Here is a 24,729-nt window from a genome sequence, read left to right as displayed (position 1 = left end):
CATAACATTAACATGTGGAAGTTGCGGTGACGAGTTTAATAATTCGGTTATTTCAAGACCCACTTCCACACAACAACTAACTACCGTATCTAGATTGTCGGTACATAAACTAGTTGTCGACGATTTCGTCAAAACTATTATAGTTTTTCAAAAACGGCGTTCTGTTCTGCGGATCTGTCCGCTGCCGACTGCCGTGGCATTGTCGCAATGAAAAAAACACAAACGCAATGAATATTATAACATCGATATTTTACAATCGCTTACTGTTTGTGCCACTGCGACTTTGTTAATGTCTACACATGAGTGGTAGTAAGTTTAATGGCGGTTGCTCAATTTCGAGTCTAGGCTAACCTAACTTAGAAAACAACTAAGCCTAGGATTTAAAAACTTTCATGATCAGTACTTACCATTATAATCTTGTCCGGTGCTTGAGCTCAAGACGCTCAAATGGAGATGAACATTGGTTATATCTTGTAAAACTGTGTTTTAATAACAAACACAACAAAAAACGTAACAAATTAACAAAACGAATACTGAGCTGAGCCACAAGTGTAGGTGTAACGTAATGTGGAGGTATGATCGACACGGTGACGTACCGGATGGCAGGAAACGCGGATGCGCGCGGACGCGGTGCCACGCCCACTGCCCAGACTGCATTGCTACAGAGTGCAGAGCGGGGTTTCCCACGATTTTCCAGACACACAGTTTGTCCAAGTCTTTCAACTCTTCAGTGACACTTATAGTCCAACATGCTTATGTGCGTGTAATAGTCTATTCATGTAAATAAAATAAATGTTTAAATAAAAAAAAAAAAAAAATCTCGGGGGGGCCATGGCCCCCATGGCCCCCTCTCTGGAACCGCCACTGGTTTGCAAATCTACGCGACACGCTCTGTCCAATGAGACGTCAATGGATAAAATCGGTTAAGAAATGGCGGAGGAGTTCAACCGACAAAGTTTCATGTAGCGTATTAATTATATAGATTTTCAATTATTACTTATAAACAAACCAGTTGTTCGACTTTGGCGCTCACAAATAACATCAGATAAATATTTGATATGAACAAAATTATATTAGTTTCAAAATGGCTGGTGACAAAGATTTTTTGCTTTTTCGCTACTACTTCTAAAGAAATTTATATTCTGACTTTTTTCACAGGGATTTAGCATACGGCAATAGTTTTATCCCAATTAAAACCCCTAGATGGAATTAGTTTCCTTGAAATGCCTCAGTACTTCAAGCATTTGTTCTTGGTGGGAGAGGGCTAAGTAAAATAATCAGTATAAGATCGGAACTATTTTCCACAATATCAAGTAATCCTTAGTTAGTATAATCTTTGCTTATTAGTTACAACTGATGTGTTTCCCTTTGTAATGTATTTTGTAATTTGCTAGTATACTGTGGATGGCTTGTTATAAACACATGTGCCAAGTATTTTGTTTACTTTTTCCTTGTTATTTTGTTCAACCAACATAGTTACTTAGCAATCCATAAGGTCAATGTTACATTTTTAAATTTTCAAATGAGTTGTGTAGCGAAATACAAATTTTCCCGAGGTAGTCGCTGTCACCAATCATGTATTTAGGGCTGTGGGTCCCTAAATCCAAAATTTAGTCAAAATCCTTCCACTGGATTTCGAGATATATTACAGACAGACAGACAAACAGACATTGCTCATATTAGAGAATAAGATAAGTTTTTGCTCATATTTGTTTCATGTGTCATGTGTATGTATATTGCAGGTATGAAAGCAGTACACTTAACAATCCAACCAACCACTGATGACAAATACCTGCCTGTAGCACATACCTGTTTCAACCTGCTGGATCTACCAAGGTATTTAGCTATTAGGGGTCTCAATCCCGCCAGTTTTTATACCTAGAAATCCCGGGATTGGCATCTTTTATCCCAGGATTAACAGGATTGCAAAACCTATGTTTGTATTTATTTTTTGTGAATTTGAGGAGTTTTACTTGCGAAAAATAAATAAAGATATGTCCAATAACTCTTGAAATATATATACTCTTTACTTATAGGACAAAAAATTTTAATGTGAAAAATATGGTATAAGTTGTGATCATCATTATTGGACAATTATTCATCATTAAACTCAATAGGCGAACGTAGTGTACATATATATTTCAAGTGTAATATACATATTTTTATTTAGGCCTACTTTCTGTAAATGTTGTTATTCCTACATTAGTTAGATAAGTAGGGATGGGCCGATTCCAATTCTCGATACCTCAATACCTTCAATACACTGCAATACTCGATACTTTGCTTCATTGTACTCTATACCGATTCTGAAAAGTGAGGTTAATTATGATGCAAAACTCAACTGACATTGAAGGTTGTAAAGAGTGGCACATCATAGTTTATTTGACATACTCTGAAGTCAGCCAATATAAATAATTCAAAGTTCATTATCTCACATTCGTAATAGTTTTATAATCAAAAATAGCTTGCCTTTGCATTTCACGACTTGTTGTGTCCACCTGACTGATGACAACAGTGACAACTAGTTGGACAGAACAGAACTCTAGTTGCCGCCATGTTGTCAGATCGAGGGCAATGTTTTTAGATGGTACAAGCATTGAATATATAAATGTAATACACATATAGTGTATACAGGGTTAGTAAAAAGTGTGGAGACCCCCTGTTATTTTTTTAACGGCCCATACTAGAAAAACTAAACTCGGCACACCATTATGGCATGTTATGAAGTACTTTTTGGGCATAACCGCCACTTGGCGTTCAACCCCAAAATGGGGGATTTTGGGGGAAACTAAATGATTTCAAATACAAAGACTCATTGAGTGACCCCTCATTTTAAAGGTCCTTGGAAAAGAAAACCAACAACGCTAACTAGAGGTCTCTATCTCAGTTCAGTAAAAAATGGCAGCCAATTGAAATTCTCACAAGTTCCCAAATCCAAAATGGGGGATTTTGGGGGAAACTCAAAAATTTTATATGATAAGCCCCATCGAGTGACCCCTCATTTTGAAGGCCATAATAAAAGAAAAGTAACAATGCAAACTATAGGTCTCTATCTTAACACAGTAAAATATGGCAGCTAATTGAATATAAAATTGCAAGTTATTTCCAATTTCTAAAGATTTCAATCAGCTTCCATTTTTTACTGGATTGAGATAGAAACCTCTAATTTGCGTTGTTAGTTTTTGTTTACAAGGACCTTCAAAATGAGGGGTCACTCAATGGGGCTTATCATTTAAAAATGTTGGGTTTGGTAAGCAAGTGGCTATTAGGCTTAAAAAGTACTTCATAACATGCCAAAAAGGTGTGTAGAGTTTAATTTTCCTAGTGTGAGCCGCCACAAAATTTACAGCAGGTCTCCAGACTTGGAAAGCTGTAAGTTAAATTGAACTTCTGAGAATTTCAATTGGCTGCCATTTTTTACTGAACTGAGATAGAGACCTCTAGTTAGCGTTGTTGGTTTTCTTTTCCAAGGACCTTTAAAATGAGGGGTCACTCAATGAGTCTTTGTATTTGAAATCTTTTAGTTTCCCCCAAAATCCCCCATTTTGGGGATGTACACCAAGTGACGGTTATGCCCAAAAAGTACTTCATAACATGTCATAAAGGTGTGCCGAGTTTAGTTTTTCTAGTATCGGCCGTTAAAAAAATAACAGGGGGTCTCCACACTTTTTACTATCCCTGTATAGTCAATGGCACTAGTATAACTTGCGTTTTCTAACTCATGTTAGGGTTTTTTTACATTTTCATTAGCAGCTTAAGAGCTTGATAACTTGCTAATCTTAGTGTATAATCATTGACTATAAACACTCTTCATGAGAATATAATCAATGGTTGATCCTTTAAATGTTAACATTGACCTTATGGGTTGCCATGATGGTTACAAAATGAGAAATGACTACGTAAATGTAAACAAAACCAAGAATCATAGCACATGTTTAAACCTTAAAGAAACAAAAAAAGACTTGATTGAACTCATTAATATAGCCAGAAATTCAAAAGATAAATACTGTTAAAGTAAAGCAAAAGAATCACATTTTTTAAATAGTCTGGTTGCAGGTCAAAAAACCTGGAAGTAAGGTCCACCCAATGTTTTTAGTGGTTTCTGTTTCTTCAAGACATACATAATTAAAATCTGCAGGGTGCCACTTTGTCACCCTTGAGCAAATTGAAATATTCAAGATGGCTTAAAAGCTGTATACAGTATCTGCTGTATCTTTCCCTATAGAAGAGACAGGATAATCATTTTGTGCCTAATTTTATGTTTTAATTGGAAAATTACCCAAACTAATCAATCAATATAAGTTTTTAATAATTTCCACATTAATTTGTTGCGAAGTTACCTTATCAACAATGTTTTCAAGTATTTACTTGACTAAAAACATTATAAATCCATGGTTTCTGCAGGCCCACTTTTATAAACGGGCAGACTGGGCATATGCCCAGGGGCGCCGGTGGTTGGGGGGCGCCCGAGGGGCGCCCTGGACCACCGCCCGCACTAGGGTTTAAACAGGGTTTTACCAGCCGGGATTTCAAAAATCAAATGGGTGATTTCAACTTGTAGTTAAGTGATTTTGCCTTATTGCAAAAGTAAATAAATACAACAAAATTTAAAATACTTGAACTTCAGGTTATACCTCGTGTAGTCAGGGAAAGGGAGGCAGCAGTGTGAACCGGGCGCACTCACTATACTATCAGAGGCAGAGAGGCCTGCATGGTGGAAGGAAAATACATAGGTGTGCTATTCCCGTCATATGCTGACGTCACTCAGATTGCAAACACCATTTTACCATTGAGAAAAATTATCAAAACGATAACAATCAAATCAAAACAAATATATACTGATGTGGCAATACATCAGATGATTTTTTTTGCAATTTACGCGACGTCAGCCAATTACGGGAATAGCACGTAGGCCAGCTGTAGTCTACAGGCCTACGGTTGACTTGCCCCTCCTCTCTCTCCCAGTCCCACCCCCATCCCCACAAGTCACAACTAACTACTACCAACTACCGCGCTGCGCCAGTCCAGTACATTAGTAGCCTACAGTAGTACTACAGTACTCCTCCCTTAGTAGTCAGTAGGTTGTCTTCGTGTTGTGCCTGCAGGGCCCTGTTTCATAAAAACACTAGTCTAGTAATTACTAGTCTAGTAAATACTAGTCCCGTATTTACCCGTCCTACTAATTTGTGTTTCATAAACGTTTTTATACCGCTAGTAAATACTAGTGTATTTTACTAGTCACGTGACCAAAACTACTAGTCACGTGACCAACTTTACAAGGTAAATTCTCAAAACAAATTTCTAACCTCAATCACGGGTTTTCAAACCATTCATAAAGGGATTTAATTTGGTTTTCATTTGATACAAAAAGTAAATAGTTGTAGAAACGCAGTGTTTTCTTTAAATTAATAACTATATAGACACATAAGTAAAACAATCACATATTATTTATCAAAACGCTATTATTTATGTTCGTCAATGAGCCCGCCGACAGCGCGGCGCGGCGTCGCGGCGCTGCAATCAACACGGTGATTGTAGTAGCCGGTTGTAGGCCTAGTTGCGGCGCTCAACAGAGTTGGGTAAAAAAGTTGATCTGTTGCTGTCGCATTCACACAATTTGTATGGTTTTTGTTTTATTCTGACATATAAAATTTAGCTTGCTATGATTAAAGAAAAGAAGGCTTAAATTTTGAATGTAATTAAATCGTCTAAGGACATTTTGTTTGGAACGTTTTCAAGTACCCTAACCTATGTTTTCAAATATTCGAATGCATAAGAATATTTGGGTTGAAAACCATTTGGTGATATTCTAATTTTGAGTCTACAAACCATGAATAATAAGCCTAAACGTTTATTGATGTAACAAATAATTGCAACGCCGTTACAAGCAATAGAGAAGTAGGTTTTCAAGTATAGTAAAACATGGCATAGGCGCTACGGCAGGGCTTAGCTCAGAGACAGAGTTCTCGCTTGTCATGTGGTCGGTCCCTGGTCCAAATCTGCGCCACTCTACTTTTTATTGCATTAATTAAACTTTTACATGTTTTTACATTAAAATAACAGCTCTAATCAACATCTATTTTTTTTATTACTTTGAATAACAAATCCAGAATACCAAAATGGATTGAAAGTAATGTTTTTATGATAAGCAGTTAAGTTCAACGCCCAAAAATCAAATATAGGTCTACAAAATTGTTAGTACATCACAGGGTTTTAGCTATTTACGGAAGCAAATAATAAGCACCTCAAAAAATACAATGCAACTCCTTTTTAAAATTGCCTTACTATTATTTCCTGTTAAAATGTCTTTAAATAAAACCGAGAGCCTTAATTGGGTGTAAAATAATCTGATTAATACATTTTTGTACATCTTTGTATTCAAAACGATATGCGGTTTTAATTTGGTTCCTATCAAAGCTTAAAAATTTTTTCTCTGTGATAGCTAAATAGTTGATATAACCATGAAATTTAACTCAAGTAAAATTAGACTAAAAATTCACAGAAATTGATAACTTAATCATAATTATTCTAATAGGGCGATTGTACATACATTATAAAATTGAATTTCACTCATTTTGTACCACGCCACATTTATTGATTGTAATTTATATCTATAATAATTATCATTTTAGCACTCACAGATCTATTCGTGAGCCAATTCGCACTTGCAAAAAGAACTTAATAATTCGTTTTTTTTAATGATGTGAGTAATGAAATAGCTCTCTTTCCAAAAATACTAGTCTACTTCAAATAATACGGGTGAAGAGAGGTTGGTAGAAAATAGCAAGTATTTACTAGTGTAATTTACAAGAGTAAAACTTTATGAAACACATTGCTGTCTACACTAGTAAAAACCACTAGTAATACTAGTCCCTACACTAGTAACTAGTATTTTACACTAGTAGGTTTTTGAAACGTAGACTTGTAATATACACTAGTATTACTAGTCCATAAATACTAGACTAGAATTTTTATGAAACAGGGCCCAGCAGTCGTCAAATCAGTCACAACACAACCTAGACTGTGACAGTCACTAGTCAGTGTTGACACTCACACTGCAGTTAGTGAACCAGTAATAAATAAATAGAGAAGTCTTGATACAAGTAAGTAGGCCTATAAACAGTAAAAAATGCATAAAAAACCTAGTGGAGCCGAGCGCCACAAGCGGTTGGCTAAAAGAAAACAAAACTCAAGAAGCAGTTTTGAAGTAAGTTAAATGTATTAACCAGTATTTCCACTGATACGGAATTGAAATCTCCCTCTCGACTCTCGAGACAAAACTGGTAAAAAAACATGCTAATAAATATATATGCATAGGCCTATAGTAGAACCATGGAAAAAACATACTCCCTTCGTAGAGTCTCGTTCAATACGTGTGTAATGCAATGTACTGCACACTGTACTGTATACTGAACAATAATGAAATCACTGCGTTGTGCATATAATTAAGCTACTGGCGCAGGGCAAGAGGCATTCGCATAGCAACTACAGTACTGTCACAAGTTCATTGCACTCACCCCAACCCCCAACCCACCTGCTGTGAATTTCGGCGAACTGATGAGTCAACGCCCCTTCCCAACTCTGCTGCGGTCAAAACTTTATAGTTTTTTATATATATATATATATATATATATAAGGGGGGGGCGCTGCTTTTGGGTTTTTGCCCAGGGCGCCACTGACCCTTAACGCGGCCCTGGGTCTCTGAGGAGGAGTGCAACATTCAAACAGAACACAGTCATCAAATTAGTTAACTTACAAGCAGTTCTCCTAATTGATGCTTGTGCTGTACTGTGGAAATAGTCCAAGAATTTTAGGGATAAAACTGCCATTCGACCTAACAAATTCGGACTAAGTTGAAACTTTGCACAGTTGTTTAGTAAGCCTAAATAAATAAAATATCAAAAGTTCCCATAAATCCCGGCTGTGCTTCAGCCGCCATCTTGGAAAATGGCGGCCAATTTGCACTTTTTTGACAATATTTCACAAACTATTGGTATTAGAGAATTTTTGTAAATACAAAAGTTAAAGAACGTCTAAAAATACATCTTTTTCAAGAATCAAGAATTTATTACAACAAATTACAAAAAGAACATTTTGTATAGTTAAGGTCAATATGAGAGTAACTTAGGCTAAGAAGTCTCAGTAATCTGCAAGGATAAAATGTCCAGTGGTTAGCATTAGGGCCTATAACATTCAATAACTAGGCTACTTTAATAATTTAAACAACAAAGTAAGTTACACAGATTTAAGGCCTACATCAGTCAGAAACTAAAAACTAATATCAATGTCAGACATGAAAAATTCACTTAAACTATAAAAAGGGTGATTTAATAACCAGCAAAAAAGTTTACTTTTAAATAACTTAAGATCAACACAGTGTGCCTCAGCTGGCAAACGATTAAACATCTTTAACCCTATATAAGAAAAAGATTCTTGTGACTTTGTTAGCCTGACTAAAGGTAACTCTAAATTATTCCTATGTCTAGTAAAATAACTATGTGAATGTGATCTCAAGGCTACAGCATTAATATTAACTTTTACATAAACAAGACACACATAAATAAATAAATTAAAAACAGTGAGTATTTTTTCCTGAATAAACAAGGGTTTACAATGGGCTCTGTACTTAAAAAAAGTAATGATTCTTAAAGCCTTCTTTTGTAGGAGCAAGATTCTGCTAACATCATGACCACAGCCCCACAGCAAAATACCGTAGCTTAAAATACTATTAAAGAAGGCAAAGTAGGCCATCCGTAGGTAGTGTCTAGGGATTAATTTTTTAAGCTTGCGGAGTAAGTAAATAACTCTTGAGAGCCTACTACACACATGGTCAATGTGCACACTCCAGCCTAATTTAGAATCCAGGTATATACCCAATAATTTAACATTATCACAGAGTTGAGGAAAGTTTAAATCATGGTTACTTAAACTAAATAAAATAGATTGAGTCTTACTATTATTCAATAGAAAACCGCTACTTTAGAACCAATCGTTACATTCAATGAGACAGTTGGACATATAAACATTAAGATTATCTAAACTGTGATTAGGTCTACTGCAGAAAAAAGTTGAATCATCAGCAAAAATTATAGAATTACAATTTACATTAACAGGCAAGTCATTAATTACAACTAAGAATAGAAATGGGCCAAGGACCGATCCCTGGGGCACGCCACTCTTCACTACCGACACCTCAGAGGGGCTTATTGTTATACAAGACTTTCTGTGTGCGGTTGGCCAAATAGGTCCGAAAAAAGTTTAGCTCAACACCTCTTATGCCGTATTGTTCAAGTTTTGTGAGAAGGATGTCGTGCGGAACACAGTCGAAAGCCTTTGAAAGGTCACACGTGGTGGTGAATGTGCTTTCATGCTTTTCAAAACCATTTAAAGCAGCAACAACAAGGCTACCAACTGCGTCCACAGTTGACAGTCCCCCTCGAAAGCCGAATTGGGATTTAGAAAACAAATTGTTGGATTCAAAAAATTTAGTTACCTGGTGTATCACAGCCTTTTCCAAAATTTTTGAGAAGATCGGTACAACAGAGATCGGTCGATAGCTCTCAGGACATAAAAAATCACCTTTTTTGAAAATAGGCACAACTTTAGATAATTTAAGGGATTCTGGAAAATTACCAGACATTAAACAAATATTGATACATGGTATAGCCTCCCTTCCCTTGTTTTCATACTACAAGGTTTGCTCTATCTCTAACGGTTATTGAGATAAATAATAAAAGTTAGTAATAAATTTAAAATTCCCATGTTATTCTTATGGAGGAAAATAAAATTTTTGCAGTTTGCTTATTTATGGATATTTTGATCAAACTTGGAACATTTATTTATTTCATACCAAGCTTTTAACATAAATACATGCTTTATTACCCTCCCCATAGCAGTAAACCTAGTACTCGTTAAAATTAAAGTTATTTAAATAGGGAATATATCTTACATTTTTAGGATATATTTTTAGTAAAAATCCAGTCAGGCAAATGGATATTCATTTGTTAATCATATTAACAATGATTTTTCTTATTAGTATTATGATTTAAAGCCCAATTACTATCTTGTCACTACTATGTAACTACTCAAAACTTATTTGGTACGTTATTAGCGAATTTCCCTATAGGGAAGTATTAGCGAATTTCCCTATAGGGAAGTATTAGCGAATTTCCCTATAGGGAAGTAGCTATTACCGTAGGTGGCACGGTAAGACCTAGACCCGGGACCGATTTACTTTTTCATTATGATGTCCCCAGAGGCCAAAAACACTATTCGTTCAAATTTTTATATATGTATATATATATATATAGACATATATATATATATATATACGTCCGTGAACGCGATTGATGAAATTTGGTTTAAAGGTGAAAAGCGGGATAAACTTGAATGAGTTCGCGAACCAGCACGATCGGACCATGGGAACGGGGCTTTACGGGGGGTTTTATGGGGTAAAAATTGGTTTTTCTCACTTTTGACCCTCAAAACACAAAATTTCCCAATTTCTCTTTAGACCTTTTTAAAGAGCTTAAAAAAACAAATAACTTAGTACGGTATGTAAAAGTATTTTTGTTCGATTATTAGTAACGGAGAAAATTTAAAAAATTGTAAATTTAAAATTCCCATGTTATTCTTATGGAGAATATTGTCAAATGTTGTAGTTTGCTTGTTTATGAATATATTTTGATCAAACTTGGCAAATTTATTTATTTTTTACTAAGCTATCAATATTTTACTCAAAAACACACTTTATTAGTTTCCTTGTAGCAGCAAACCTAGGTACTCGTTAAACCTAATGTTATTAAAATATATTTAACTGAAAATCAATTCAGACAAATGGAAATTCGCTTAGTCGGCAGGTTTGCTGCGGCGGGGGTATTACTCCCGGTATAGTTATTTTGTCGGTAAATATTAGGAAATTTAATCTTAAAATCAGGACTAATTGAAATTTTGCACAGTTAAGCACAGTAAGCCTAGTTGATGAAAATGGCAAAAGTCCCTACAAATTCTGGCTGAGTCCGGATTTTAAGGTTGAATTTCCTAATATTCACTGACAAAATAATTATACCGGGAGTAATAAGTAGGCCTACAATGTAAGTAGTTACATAGTGAAAAGATAGTGAGTGGACATTAAACTTTAATACTAATAGGGGAAAACTATTGTTAATATGTCAAAAAATAAATTTCCATTTGCCTGACTGGATCATTACTAAAATACTTCCTAAAAATGTAAGATAGATTCCCTATTTTAAAACGGTTAAATTTAACGAGTACTAGGTTTACTGCTATGGGGAGAGTAATAAAGCATGTATTTATGTTAAATATCATAAGCTTAGTATGAAATAAATATATTTGCCAAGTTTGATCAAAATATATCCATAAATAAGCAAACTGCAAAAATTTTATTTTCCTCCATAAGAATAACATGGGAATTTTAAATTTAATATTAACTTTTATTATTTATCTCAATAATCGTTAGAGATAGAGCAAACCTTGTAATATAAAAAAGATGTATTTTTAGACGTTCTTTAACTTTTGTATTTACAAAAATTCTCTAATACCAACAGTTTGTGAAATATTGTCAAAAAAGTGCAAATTGGCCGCCATTTTCCAAGATGGCGGCTGAAGCACAGCCGGGATTTATGTGGACTTTTGATATTTTATTTATTTAGGCTTACTAAACAACTGTGCAAAGTTTCCAGTTAGTCCGAATTTGTTAGGTCGATTTTCCTAATATTCTTCCACTAAAAGTGCATTATCCTTCTTCAGGAACTGTGAATGACTTTATCAACTGCTTTTTAAATTATAGTTTTCTTGAATAAGGAAAAAAATACTGTTCTTTAGGCTAGTCAAAATACGGTCCAACATCAAACTTAAGGTAAAAGAAATAAAATATATGGTATTTTGTCAACAAAAATGTCAAGAATAGTATACTAAAAATCGAGAAAAATCCAAGTGGCGAAAAGCCGCCATATTGGATTTATGTAAGCTTTTAGTAAAACTTCAATAGTTTGACAACTAATCGTCTTAAAAATCTGCGGTTTGTCTTAATAGCTTCCTCATCAAGTTTACATTAAGATAATAATAACTTTTATACCATTTAAATAATAATTTTTTTAAAAGAGACAGCTTTAAATAGAAACAATACCAAATTTCGAAGATTTTTTTTAAACCTTTAAATGTTTGCAAATACAAACTCAGGTGATAAGAACATTCATTTTGTGGCTCTTAAAATAATCTGCATTAAATTTTGAACAATTATCATCATCAAATCAGTTTGTATATTGCTTTGAAGATATATTATGGGATATATTTGTTATTAGTCTTCAACTTGGAACGCTAGCCATGACGCGTGCTGCACTACTACATCTAGTCCGATTAAAATACACTTTGAGGTGGGAAAAATTGCTTTGAGAACATTTAAGCCATATTTTGGAATCATACATTCATACATATAGGGCAAAGTATAAACAAATCTGACAAAACACGAGCATGGGAACACTGAAAAACTAGGGGTTTTGAAAAATTCCAAAATTCAATTTTTCATAATAGTCAATTACACTAGTAGTCAGAGAAACATAGGGTATGACCTCTAAAATAAAATTTCAATGAAACGTTTTATGGTTTTACATTTATTGTTGGGTGTGTAGTGTGACATACTAAAAGTTGTTAAAAATTGGTCAAAGAGAAAACCCTTAAAAATGTAAATTTTGAAATGTAAATTTTCCCAATATTGGACAAATTTTAATGTTATTAATCACTTTAATTTTTATTAATCACTGAATAAAATCTGACAAATTTAAAATTAGTCATGGACCTTTATTTTAAATTAAATTATTTTTATTTTTAAAACTGTTTTTAGTTAAATACAGTTAATATCCCCAATCTATAATATTAAAACGTAACAGGGTTTTTTTATTTCACGATTCTGAATCAACCACTTGACGGATATTCATGATTTTTGAGTTGAAAGAAAGATAATTTTGAGAACTAGGGAATGTCGAAGCCATAATTTTAGTTTAGGGTCCCAGATATTTAGAAATTAAGTTTTAATTTTTGAAAAGTCTAGCAGCCGAGGCTAAGATTCTAAACTAGCTTTTGGTATAATATAATTTGCTTAACATAACAGCTGTAAACATTAAAACATTCAGCGTTTGTAACACAAGTTCAGCATTTGGATAAGATTAAAAGACATACTAAGGGTTGACTTATTTATACTATGTGTAATGCTAATCATTGATACGTTCAATCCTTTGATAAGAGGATGACAGATTATTTAAATATAGTCCTGGACCTGACTAGGGTTCTGTGTGCATGTCGTGTATAGAGAATTTTGCTTTTGCATTTCAATATAGGTGTCTTAGGAAGTGTTTTCCACTCGGGTGTCAAGTTCGCACCTGGTACGTTTTCGAGCTATGACGTCATCAAAATGGCGGCCATTGATTTTTTTAAATCGTATATTTCACAAACTATTTGTCGGATCGGAATGAACTTTTTTTTGTTTGAAAGATAATTTTAAATGCTACCTGTTTAAAATTTACACATTTGTTGTATGTTTAGTACATTCTTCGTAATTTTGCAAAAACCTGTATTTTTAAATATTTTTGTGTTATTTTTGTTTGTAACATTTTATTGATACAATTGATCAAAAACCATTAATGAAAAAAGTTGTAGAACGTTTAAAAATCTTTACAAAAATACCAAATTTGATATGTTTTACTCAAAAGATTACGTCAAGAAACTAGATAAATCTCATAAAAACACAAATTTTGGCGCAAAAACGCCTATTAGTCCGGCATCTAGGGCAGTTCGCAAGTCTTATAAAGACAGTTTTACCATTCAATGTTGATGTATGTGTCTAAATAAGTGTTTTCAACTCGGGTGTCACGTCTGCACCCACTGCAGTTTCCGGTTATGACGTCATTAAAATGGCGGAAAGGGCTATATTAAAAATAACTATATTTTACATACCATGTATCGGATCGGAATGAACATTTTTTTGTTTGAAAGATAAGTTTACATGCTATCTTTCTTACATTTACACTTTTGTTGTATGTTTAGTACATTTTTTGTAATTTTGCAAAAACCTATATTTTTAAACATTTTTGTGTTATTTTTGTCGATAACGTTTTATTGATACAATATATCAGAAATAACTTAAAGACAAAGTTGTAGCACGTTAAAAGAGCTTTACAAAAATACCAAATTCGATATGCTTTACTCAAAGGATCACGTCAAGAAACTAGAAAAATCGTACAAAACAACCTAATTCGGCGCAAAAACGCATATAAATCCGACATCGATGGCTGTGTTCGAGTCATATATAGACAGTTTTACCATTCAATGTTGATGTATGTGTCTAAAGAAGTGTTTTTAACTCGGGTGTCACGTCTGGACCCACTGCAGTTTCCGGTTATGATGTCTTTAAAATTGCTACATGTTACAATTTCACCAACTATTTTACTTAAAATAAGACCATTACCTTCTTTTATGCAAATAAAAGCACAACAAATCAATGTAATTAGTCCATAAGAATGTTTCCACTATATAAATACCCCCGGTGCAGCAATCCTGTCGACTAAGCGAATTTCCATTTGCCTGGATTGATTTTCAATTAATATATTAAATTAACATTGTTGAGCGGAGGGAGCGAAGCGAGCGAATCTCTTTGGGATCAACTTCAATGCAAACAATATAACACCATCACTCAATAACGGCTGAACACATTTCAGCCAAACTTAAGAAGACTACTTAGACTAATAATGAGGTGGTTTGTAAACAAACAAATTTCAATTAGATAATGCTAATGCAATTTAAAACGAACTCAAAATTTCAAATTTTTAACATTAGGCTTATGGGACTAAAGTAGCTATGACATTTTTTTTCTTTACAAGAAAAATGTAAACAAGAGAATCATAAGGTATTTCTGAACTTTCTATACTTTTCTCTTAAACGTTTTTAAACCATTCCTATGATTTTAATAAACAAGAAAATGCTGTTAAAACATTTTTTTAAGGCGCGGAATTCACTGAAAATCGAGAAAATATACGGAACTATTTCTCAATGCGCGGAGCATAAACAAGGAGCGGAGGGATACGGACCGGTGACTACTTTCTTGGGAACCTATTTGTGTTGCCAGCTGATTAGAAACAGCCAATGTTAGAAATCAGGATTTAATAAGCGATATATCGTACCGCATCGAAATTGGTATTTAGTCCGATAATACCTCATAGGTTATAGGTTATATTATGTTGAATTACATCGACGGTACAGTAAGTTATTACACTTATTGATAAAACCATAGACTAACCAACACAAAAAAACGCAGATTGAACACTGATCTAATTTAGGCATGTGGGGAGGTAGGTCGGGGTTTATGAGTATTCCTGACTGCATTAAGTGTTTTGAAGTAAGGTTAGATTAGGAAGGTAAAGTGTAGGTTATAGGTAGGTGATCGGGTTGTTTATTTGTGTTGCACCATCATAATTTTTATCTTTTGGAATGGAATAGTTGGTTAAGGTTAAACGGGGAAACGATTTCAAAAATGCTTGCATATGGTCTTAACTTAACAAACCATCTGCAGTATTCTAGCTTTGACTTTATATAAAGTCAATGATTCTAGCAAATTATTACATACTGACCAAAAGAAAAGAGAACATTTGGATTTGGACCTTTGACCATAGCAAAACTAACATATAACTTATGGAATGTGAAAAGTTGTATATCATTATATAATATTCTGTAATATTAATAATTGTTCGACAAATCCTCATTTTAATGGCTCGGCTGAAAATGGAATCTGCATTTTGTGAAACGGTAATTTGGTAACAATTCAGTCATTTCAAATGTTGATAACAGTAGCCTATCCTATATAAATACTGTTATTTGATTGCCAAGCCACGGACTATACATACGTCCAGTTACAACCGTAATAAGTAAACCTGGGCTTATAGAAGTACACTTTTAACCACGGTATGGATAATTGTCTAGGCCTGTCCAGAAGTAGGCTACTAATTTCTAATTATGTATATTATCTACATTGTATATTTAAGGCATGTCTTCCCTACTTATTATATTATTCTGTTTTTACTTAAATCAGCTGAATGCGATGTTTACTTATTACTTATGTTTATGCCTACATTTCAGCCATCTTATTTTATTGTTCAATAAATAAGTCTTTTTGCAGTTTTTACGTTTTTACACATTGAAATACATGACTGATAATTCAGTTTATTTTAGTCTTTTAAAGGTGTTTTACATTTGAGTCTTACATTAAAATATCCCTACATTTTTCGTAGGCCTATGTTTTATCTTTGACTATCAATACAACTAGACATTCCATCCCCATCTTGAATTTGTAGCCAGCATTTTCATCAAAATCTACTGTATTCAATGGCCAATGGTATTATTAAGGCCAGTATTAAAATGCCGTCGCTAAATCGTCCCAATAATGGCAGAAGACCTACATTCCAGTTACATTACAATCATATCCTCCATCAAGAAAACTTGGTATTAACAATCATAAATTATTTCCAGCAAAGAAAGCTGAGTTTAACCGATGTTTATGCTGCACAGTTGAAAATGTCACATTTCCTCTCCTGTTGTTATACAATACTCGTTTTTTAATAGGTACTGTTTTTTTATACTTAAATACTTTAACCAATTGTAAGGGTGAAAAATGAAGTCCAATGGTTTTGTTGTAGGCTACAGTTGAATTTGAATGTTAAATTTCCTTTCTCTTTTTTATACTTTAATGCCCTTTTTGGATGTTAATATCAGATTCCAACTACTGTAATATTTTCCTGGTCAAAACTACCATAATGCACTTCTCGAAGAGGTAAATTTGAATTATTATAATTTTAATCTTTAAAACCAGCATTAGTAAATAAATCTATTAACCTTTTTACATTTAGTTACTTATACAAATATCAAATCACGTTTGTTCCGCTCAACTAGCTTTCACCTCTCTGAAAGCAACCCTAGTTTAAGAATACCTAGGTTTGCTGCTTAAGGGAAACTAATAAAGTGGATTTTTTATTAAAATATTAATAGCTTAGTACTGGATAAATAAATCTGCCAAGTTTGATCAAAATATATCCATAAACAAGCCAACTACTACAGTTACAATATTGTCCATAAGAATAACATTGGAGTTTTAAATGAAAAATGTTTTTATTTTCTCAGTAACCAATAACCGTTTAAAAGCACTTTTACCGTTCAAAAAACATAGGTACTCTTAGGCTACGGCCACACGGGCATTTTTTTCATGCACAAACGCAGCGTGAAAACACGCGAAAAATTAGAGTAGCATTGAATGAAACAAAAAGGCGCCCGCTACTGCGGGAAAACACACTGCGTGTGGCATACCTCATTTCATTTAATGCTGCTCATATTTCTTGCGTTTTTTCACGCTGCGTTCTTGCGTGAAAAAACGCCCGTGTGGCCAAAACAATGTAATTTAATAGATTAATTGAAAATCAATCCAGGCACTTAAAAACACTTCTTTAGACACATACATCAACATTAAATGGTAAAACTGTCTATATATGACTCGTACACAGCCATCGATGTCGGATTTATTTATATGGGTTTTTGCGCCAAATTAGGTTGTTTTGTACGATTTTCTAGTTTCTTGTCGTGATCCTTTGAGTAAAGCATATCGAATTTGGTATTTTTGTAAAGCTCGTTTAACGTGCTACAACTTTGTCTTTAAGTTATTTCTGATATATTGTATCAATAAAACGTTATCAACAAAAATAACACAAAAATGTTTAAAAATATAGGTTTTTGCAAAATTATGAAAAATTTACTAAACATACATGAAAAGTGTAAATGTAAGAAAGATAGCATGTAAACTTATCTTTTAAACAAACAAAAGTTCATTCCGATCCGATACATGGTATGTAAAATATAGTTATTTTTAATATAGCCCTTTCTGCCATTTTAATGACGTCATAACCGGAAACTGTAGTGGGTGCAGACGTGACACCCGAGTTGAAAACACTTATTTAGACACATACATCAACATTGAATGGTAAAACTGTCTTTATAAGACTTGCGAACTGCCCTAGATGCCGGACTAATAGGCGTTTTTGCGCCAAAATTTGTGTTTTTATGAGATTTATCTAGTTTCTTGACGTAATCTTTTGAGTAAAACATATCGAATTTGGTATTTTTGTAAATATTTTTAAACGTTCTACAACTTTTTTCATTGGTGGTTTTTGATAAATTGTATCAATAAAACGTTACAAACAAAAATAACACAAAAATATTTAAAAATACAGGTTTTTGCAAAATTACGAAGAATGTACTAAACATACAACAAATGTGTAAATTTAAAACAGGTAGCATTTAAAATTATCTTTCAAATAAAAAAAAGTTCATTCTGATCCGACAAATAGTTTGCGAAATATACGATTTAAAAAAATCAATGGCCGCCATTTTGATGACGTCATAGCTCGAAAGAATACGCGAAGTTTGCGTACAGCGAAATTTGCGTACAGCTGGAATTTAGTGAAGACTGCGTACACTCGCCAAGTTGATGTTTGACGAAGGTGAGACAAGGCCTGACCCTTGAAGCAATGGAATTTGACAGGCGAAGTTTGCGTACACCACCAAGAAACGGCTAGGTATTGACAATGGAACATTTGACCAAAGTAAAAATCACTTATTACAGATTATATAAAACCGATACAAAGAAAAGTATCTAGTTTTGAAATTACTATGTAAATAAATAAATATGTGTAGATGTAACAGCCACTCATACAGTACTAGACAAATTTGACAAGCCAAATTTAAGTCTGGAAATGTATAAAGTGGCCTTTCGGTCTTTTCAGTTGTAATCCTATTTTGCTGTTCTTATCATGTACATTCTTAGCGGTCACTATTTACATCAAAGTTATTTTTAATTTACAATATTTACAGTTTCTTAATTAAAAGTATTTTTTGCTGAGTTCTGTTTGGTTTGTAGGTTTAACTAACCTGTTGTACATGGCTAAATATATAGTAACCTTCCACTGATGAATACAACGTCGCAATCCCCCGTTAAATATCTTTATTCACTGTGCTTTAACTGTAAAAGTTATAGTTACATATAAATACTATTTTTAACATAAAAAAATCTTAGTTTCAATCAATGTTACTTCAGATAACAACGTTGAGCTACTATTAAACATTATTAGTTAAGAGACACTTTATTTTGGGTACACGTTATTATTTGTGGTCGCTATCTAAATGCTGGACAAAATGATCGAAAGAATACGCAAAAATATCAAGACACTAGAGACATAGCTTCATGTTTGAAAGTGATATTATACCTCCACAAACTTGGGTAGTAACTATATTTAACTATGTGCAAGTTTGTTAAGCCTAGTAGAACTGACTAATGTAAATAGTTTTAATTGAGAAACTGTATTATTGTAGACTAGCAACACAGCCTGTTGTGGTTAAATACAACGGTCTCTAGTAAAATAATGGTTGTGAAATACATACACCACTTTACTCACTAATATTAATGGTACAGATTAAGCACGTACCATTAGAATGGCATACTTAACATAAGGAACTCACTTTAAACACAAATGCAAATTGTGAACAACAACATTTAATCAAAGAAGTATCAATTAAATAACAATATAACAATAAGCTGTTAAATTATTAACACATGTTTTGTATGTTTAGATTATGCATACTGGTAAACCAATTATTGCCATCTATAAAAAAAATTACCATAAACTTCTTGGAAACACTAAAAAAAAGGCCGCAAAAAGTCTCACCCAAATAAAAAGTGTGAAAAACACCGTTTTCAATGTATTTCTGATGGAAAACATGATTTTTTTTATTTTCACCACAAATTATAACAAAACAAAACGTTCATAATTATTTGCAAACTAGCTGTACCCACGGGCTTTGCCCCGTTTAACTTCATAAGTATTCGCATGGCTCAATCACGTCCCGGTTGAAGTTCGTTCGCTACGCTCTTTCACCTTCAGGTTGGAAATCGTTCGCTGCGCTAACTTGTTTTCAGGTTAGCTCGTTCGCAACGCTTACTCGCCTCCAGGTTGATGTTCGTTCGCTACGCTCACTCACCTTTTGGTTGCAAATTAGCTGTTCATAACATGCTGTCATACATTTTAAAAAGTCATCCCTTTTATTGTTTATAATACAGTACTTTTATAAAGGTTTTTATGTTTTAATATTTAACATTGGAGAATTTAAACGTTGTTAAGTGCACAGGTGTGCTGCGATTGGGGTTTAATACATGTGGACTTATTTAAAAGTAAAATAGTTTTCTGTGCTGCAATCTGTAGAAACACTGTGGCACTATTTCAAATCATGACTAATGCTAATACAGAATGTTGTAGTTATTCAAACGTACAAAACAGTTGGTGAAAGTAAACATCTGCTTTTAAATTATATTTATTTGTAAACATTCTAGATCAAAAAGTCTGACATTGGCCCACTTAAAACCCTCTGGGGCAGAGCCCTTTTGACGGATCTGCACCAAACTTCACTCGAACCATCCTTGAAAGATGCTTAATAATGCCTGAAAGTTTCATTACAATCTGTCGAGCGGTTTTGGAGTCCATAACGTATATACACATATATATACATACATAGTTCCTCTTTTATAGATATAGATGTACACGAATTAAGCTTTCCAACGACCCATTAATTAATCAAATCGGTCCAGTAGAACTCTAGATTTAGTTGTACAAATATTTTTAAAAACTGAATTATATACAGTATAGAATAGATTAGTAACAACTTTGATTGTCATAGTAGCCGCTAAGTATTTACATAATCAGAACTGTAAATAGGAATAAAAATGATAAAACTGACAAGGCCAAAAGACCACTTTATACATTTCCAGACTATATTTGTGGCCTAAGACAAACCCGTCTAGTAATGTATGAGCGGCTGTTACATCCGAAAATCCCATAAGACCAAGTTACCTCTAAATTCATTTATCAACATAGTAATTTCAAACAAAGCTCGATATTTTATTTTAACAACATATTTGGGATATGTTATTTAAGTATTATAAATATAGTTATTATTAGTTGTTAGTCAGTTTCACCACTTAATATAGTTAGTAAGTTTTATGTAATCAGTGAGAACTAATTTGTTGCTTAAGTCAAATGTTAATAGTCAACACCTAGCCGTGGTTCTTGGTGGTGTACGCAAACTTCGCCTGTCAAATTCAACTGACACATAGGTCAGGCCTTGTCTCACCCTCGTCAAACATCAACCTGGCGAGTTGTACGCAATCTTTGCTAAATTCCAGCTGTACGCAAATTTCGCTGTACGCAAACTTCGCGACACCGCTCGAAAACGTACCAGGTGCGAACTTGACACCCGAGTGGAAAACACTTCCTAAGACACCTATATTGAAATGCAAAAGCAAAATTCTCTATACACGACATGCACACAGAACCCTAGTCAGGTCCTGGACTAATATACATGGTAAAATACTAGGATGTTCACATTATTCTTTTAAGTAATCTTTGTAATCTTCGGTTTGTTTTAGTGCAATATAATTTGTTTTAACTAACAGCTTTATCTTTGTCATTTTCATCTTTGACAAAAACTGTATGTTCTTCTTGGATGCCTTAAGTGCACTGTCACTATTCATTGTTGTAAATCATTTCAAGTTATGGGGTTCACATAAATAAAAACATGGTTGAAATTTACTTGTAATCTTGAACCCAGATGCACTGTATTTTAAATGGAGGAATTGTTTTGAATAATAATTTTGGATAAGCCAATGAATAAATTTTGATTATAAATTATATATATGTTGAGACAATATGGTTTTAATAATATTAACAATGAACATGAATAAATATTGAAAATATAACAAGATTGAGTTTGGAATTTAAATAGGAGTATTTCATAAACACGTTGAATTGATTATTAATCAGTCATATAGAATGTTAGGTCTTATAATTAGAAATACCAAGAATTTCAGATCTATTGACCCCGTTATTAGATAGTTTTACTCATTTGTTAGAAGTAAGCTGGAATATTGTGTTTTACTTTGGTTTCCTTTCAACTCACACCACAAAAATGCAATAGAAATTGTCCAAAATAAATGTCTACGATTCTTGTTTAAAAAAAGGTATAATCAGAGATGTAACTGGCATATATCAACATCAACTGTTTTATTGAGAGAGTTGTTTGATTTCCAAAACCTTTTTATTTTGTATCTCTCGTAACACTTTGTTCAATTTTACAGTTTTTCACTTTTTACATGCTTACGTTTATTAAATGTCCACAATAATAAAATAGATGTTTTTTCTGACACTATTAAGCAGTTTAAACTTGATGCATTGATTACGTAATGTAATCCATCCCTTTAGATTTGCAGCCAAAATAAGTAAAATTTTCAACAACGATGTCCATTTTTTAAAACGTTTTATTAACTTGTATTCACTCCTTTTTACTATTAACATCACTGGTTTTTATATTGCCTATTTATGTGCACAATTTTTTTTCTTTTTGTTCTTCACTTTATTGTATTATTAATATTGTATTACTTTTAATTATAGCTGTTTTTGGTTTATACCTGTAGCTATTGTAAAGTGTTTATAAATAAGTAAATAAACAAGGAGACTTCACGCTCATTTAAATTGGCTTAAAAGTTAAAATCATAAAATAATATAATTCTGGGATTGATCCCGGGATTGGCTGAGACGAATCCTGAAATCCCAGGATTGGATTGAAGGCCTGGGATTGAGACCCCTAGTAGCCATCTAAACTGTTGTTGAAGTGTGAGTTCAGGAGAATGATAAACTTATGCTGATCTTGTACTGTTACGTCCTAAGGTACATATAAGGACTGAACTTACATTATTAAGGAGGTTTTCAGTTGTGTAATAGGCACCTATAAGGACAAATTTTCACCAGATTTAAACTAAAGGGTATTTTTTACATATAATTACACTTCTTTCAAAATTACACAAGTAGAAGTTTTAATCATATAATAGCGTAAAGCATAAAATATGTTTTTATAGAAGGTGAGTTTACATTTGATGCTATTTGAAATGACAATGTTGTCAGGTATGGAACCAAGGAGCGTCTCCGTTACAAGCTGCTTCAAGCCATCCAGCAAACACAGGGCTTCTCCCTTGTATAGGTGAGATGCACAATGTACTTTATTGTAGCATATTGGTGGAAGGCTTATTAGTACCTTGATAATCTGGCTTAAACGGGCGGCCGGTAGAACTATCAAAACACCAAAGGGGAGGGTCATCTTGATCCGCCACTGCAGTTAGAGAACCATGTGAAACCGTGTGGACATCATCATTGGCTTCCGCGATCACAGCCAAATATTAGATATCTCCCTCAGTCACAGGCATATCATCCTTGTCCTCCTCCACGATCGGGGCTAATTCTTGGATTTCTAGCACAGTCTACTAAACATCATCATCATAGTCTTGTGCGGTTGCGGCAAAATTGTGGGCATCTACTGTGGTTGTGTAAACATCATCGTCTTTCACAATCGCAGTAAAATCTTGAATATCTCTCGCGATTATATAGACATCATCAACATCGTCTCCCACAATCATGACATCCACCGTGATCACGGACTCATCATCATTGTCTTCCATGATCGTGGTTAAATGCTGAACATCTCCTGCGGTTGTTTAAACACCATCATCATCTTCTACATGCTCTGTGGTTGTGTAGACATCACCATTATTTTTTGCAACCGGGGAAAAATCCTATACATCTACTGTAGCTATTTAAACATCATCATTGTCTCCCGAAATTATCATCATCATCTGCAATCGCCGCAAAAGTGTGAATAATTTGATCACGTGATCTTCATAGACAACTAATAAAAGACAATAGATTAGGATAGAGGAGAACAAGGACTAAGGAAGGAGGAGGAAGGTTGGATGGACTATAGGAGATAGGCAATCTTAAAAGCTTGCGCACACCTCTAGTTTCTATCCTTAATGCCAACACTTAAGGTGAGTTCAGAACCACCATCATAATCACTATCACAAAATCAAAGCTTTTGGTGATATGTGGTATTTGTATTCAGAACAAGAGATTCAAACTCTTAACTACTAAAGCCTCCTCTAAAGCAAGGCTGTGGAGAGATAAAAGTGGCAACGCCGCAGACCTTCCATACTGAAATAGCTATTACTCTAATTTACAGTAAATTAAAGAGCAATCCCTAAAAACTTAAAAAATGAAGTGATATTAATTTGGAATTATATCATCTTTATTCTGAAGTTGTACGTGTATTATTTACAAAATAATTTCCTTTTTTCTTAAGTATTCATGATGGAAAAGTCACAAATTTAACTCAAAACACGATGATGTCAAATACTTTCAGTGGAATAAATTATGGTATAGTAGAACCTCGCTAATCTGTCACCTACAGGACCAGGAGCATGGTTGGAACAACAAAAAGGTCGGATTATCAGAGGAACCCGTTAATTGACATAAAAACATTGTAAAACTGTATTTTGAACAGACCACTTAATCCACCATGACATAAAACAGTCATTACTAACTCATAATCAAGCCTAATACTGTGTTAATGGACTTAAATGTGATAATTTGCATATAATCAAAATACAATTACTGGGCTATTGCGCAATCATGATAATTATGTGAAGTCATTAACCTTGGTTCAGTAATAAAAACTGTAACGTTTAAAATCACAACTTTCTCAAACATTTACTCAAACAAAAAAATTGCTAAAAACTGTACA

At 33.6% G+C, this 24,729-nt stretch overlaps 1 protein-coding gene across 2 annotated transcripts in view; it reads left to right on the top strand.

Moving 5' to 3' along the window:
• The window catches only part of LOC129001749 (probable E3 ubiquitin-protein ligase HERC4), a 167,156-nt gene that overhangs the window by 138,644 nt on the left and 3,783 nt on the right, over positions 1–24,729 (top strand). For both annotated transcript variants that reach the window (XM_054429189.1, XM_054429181.1), the window contains 2 exons: positions 1,743–1,836; positions 23,061–23,136. In XM_054429189.1, coding sequence (XP_054285164.1) covers positions 1,743–1,836; positions 23,061–23,136 — 170 coding nt within the window. The remainder of the gene's footprint in view (positions 1–1,742; positions 1,837–23,060; positions 23,137–24,729) is intronic.

The sequence above is a fragment of the Macrosteles quadrilineatus genome, unplaced genomic scaffold (genome assembly GCF_028750875.1).
Source record: "Macrosteles quadrilineatus isolate MER2022 unplaced genomic scaffold, UCM_ALF_1.0 Scaffold_1__1_contigs__length_201487025, whole genome shotgun sequence".
Taxonomy (NCBI): Eukaryota; Metazoa; Arthropoda; class Insecta; order Hemiptera; family Cicadellidae; genus Macrosteles; species Macrosteles quadrilineatus.
Note: the sequence above shows the minus strand (reverse complement) of the source record. Positions and strands in the feature narration are given on the sequence as shown.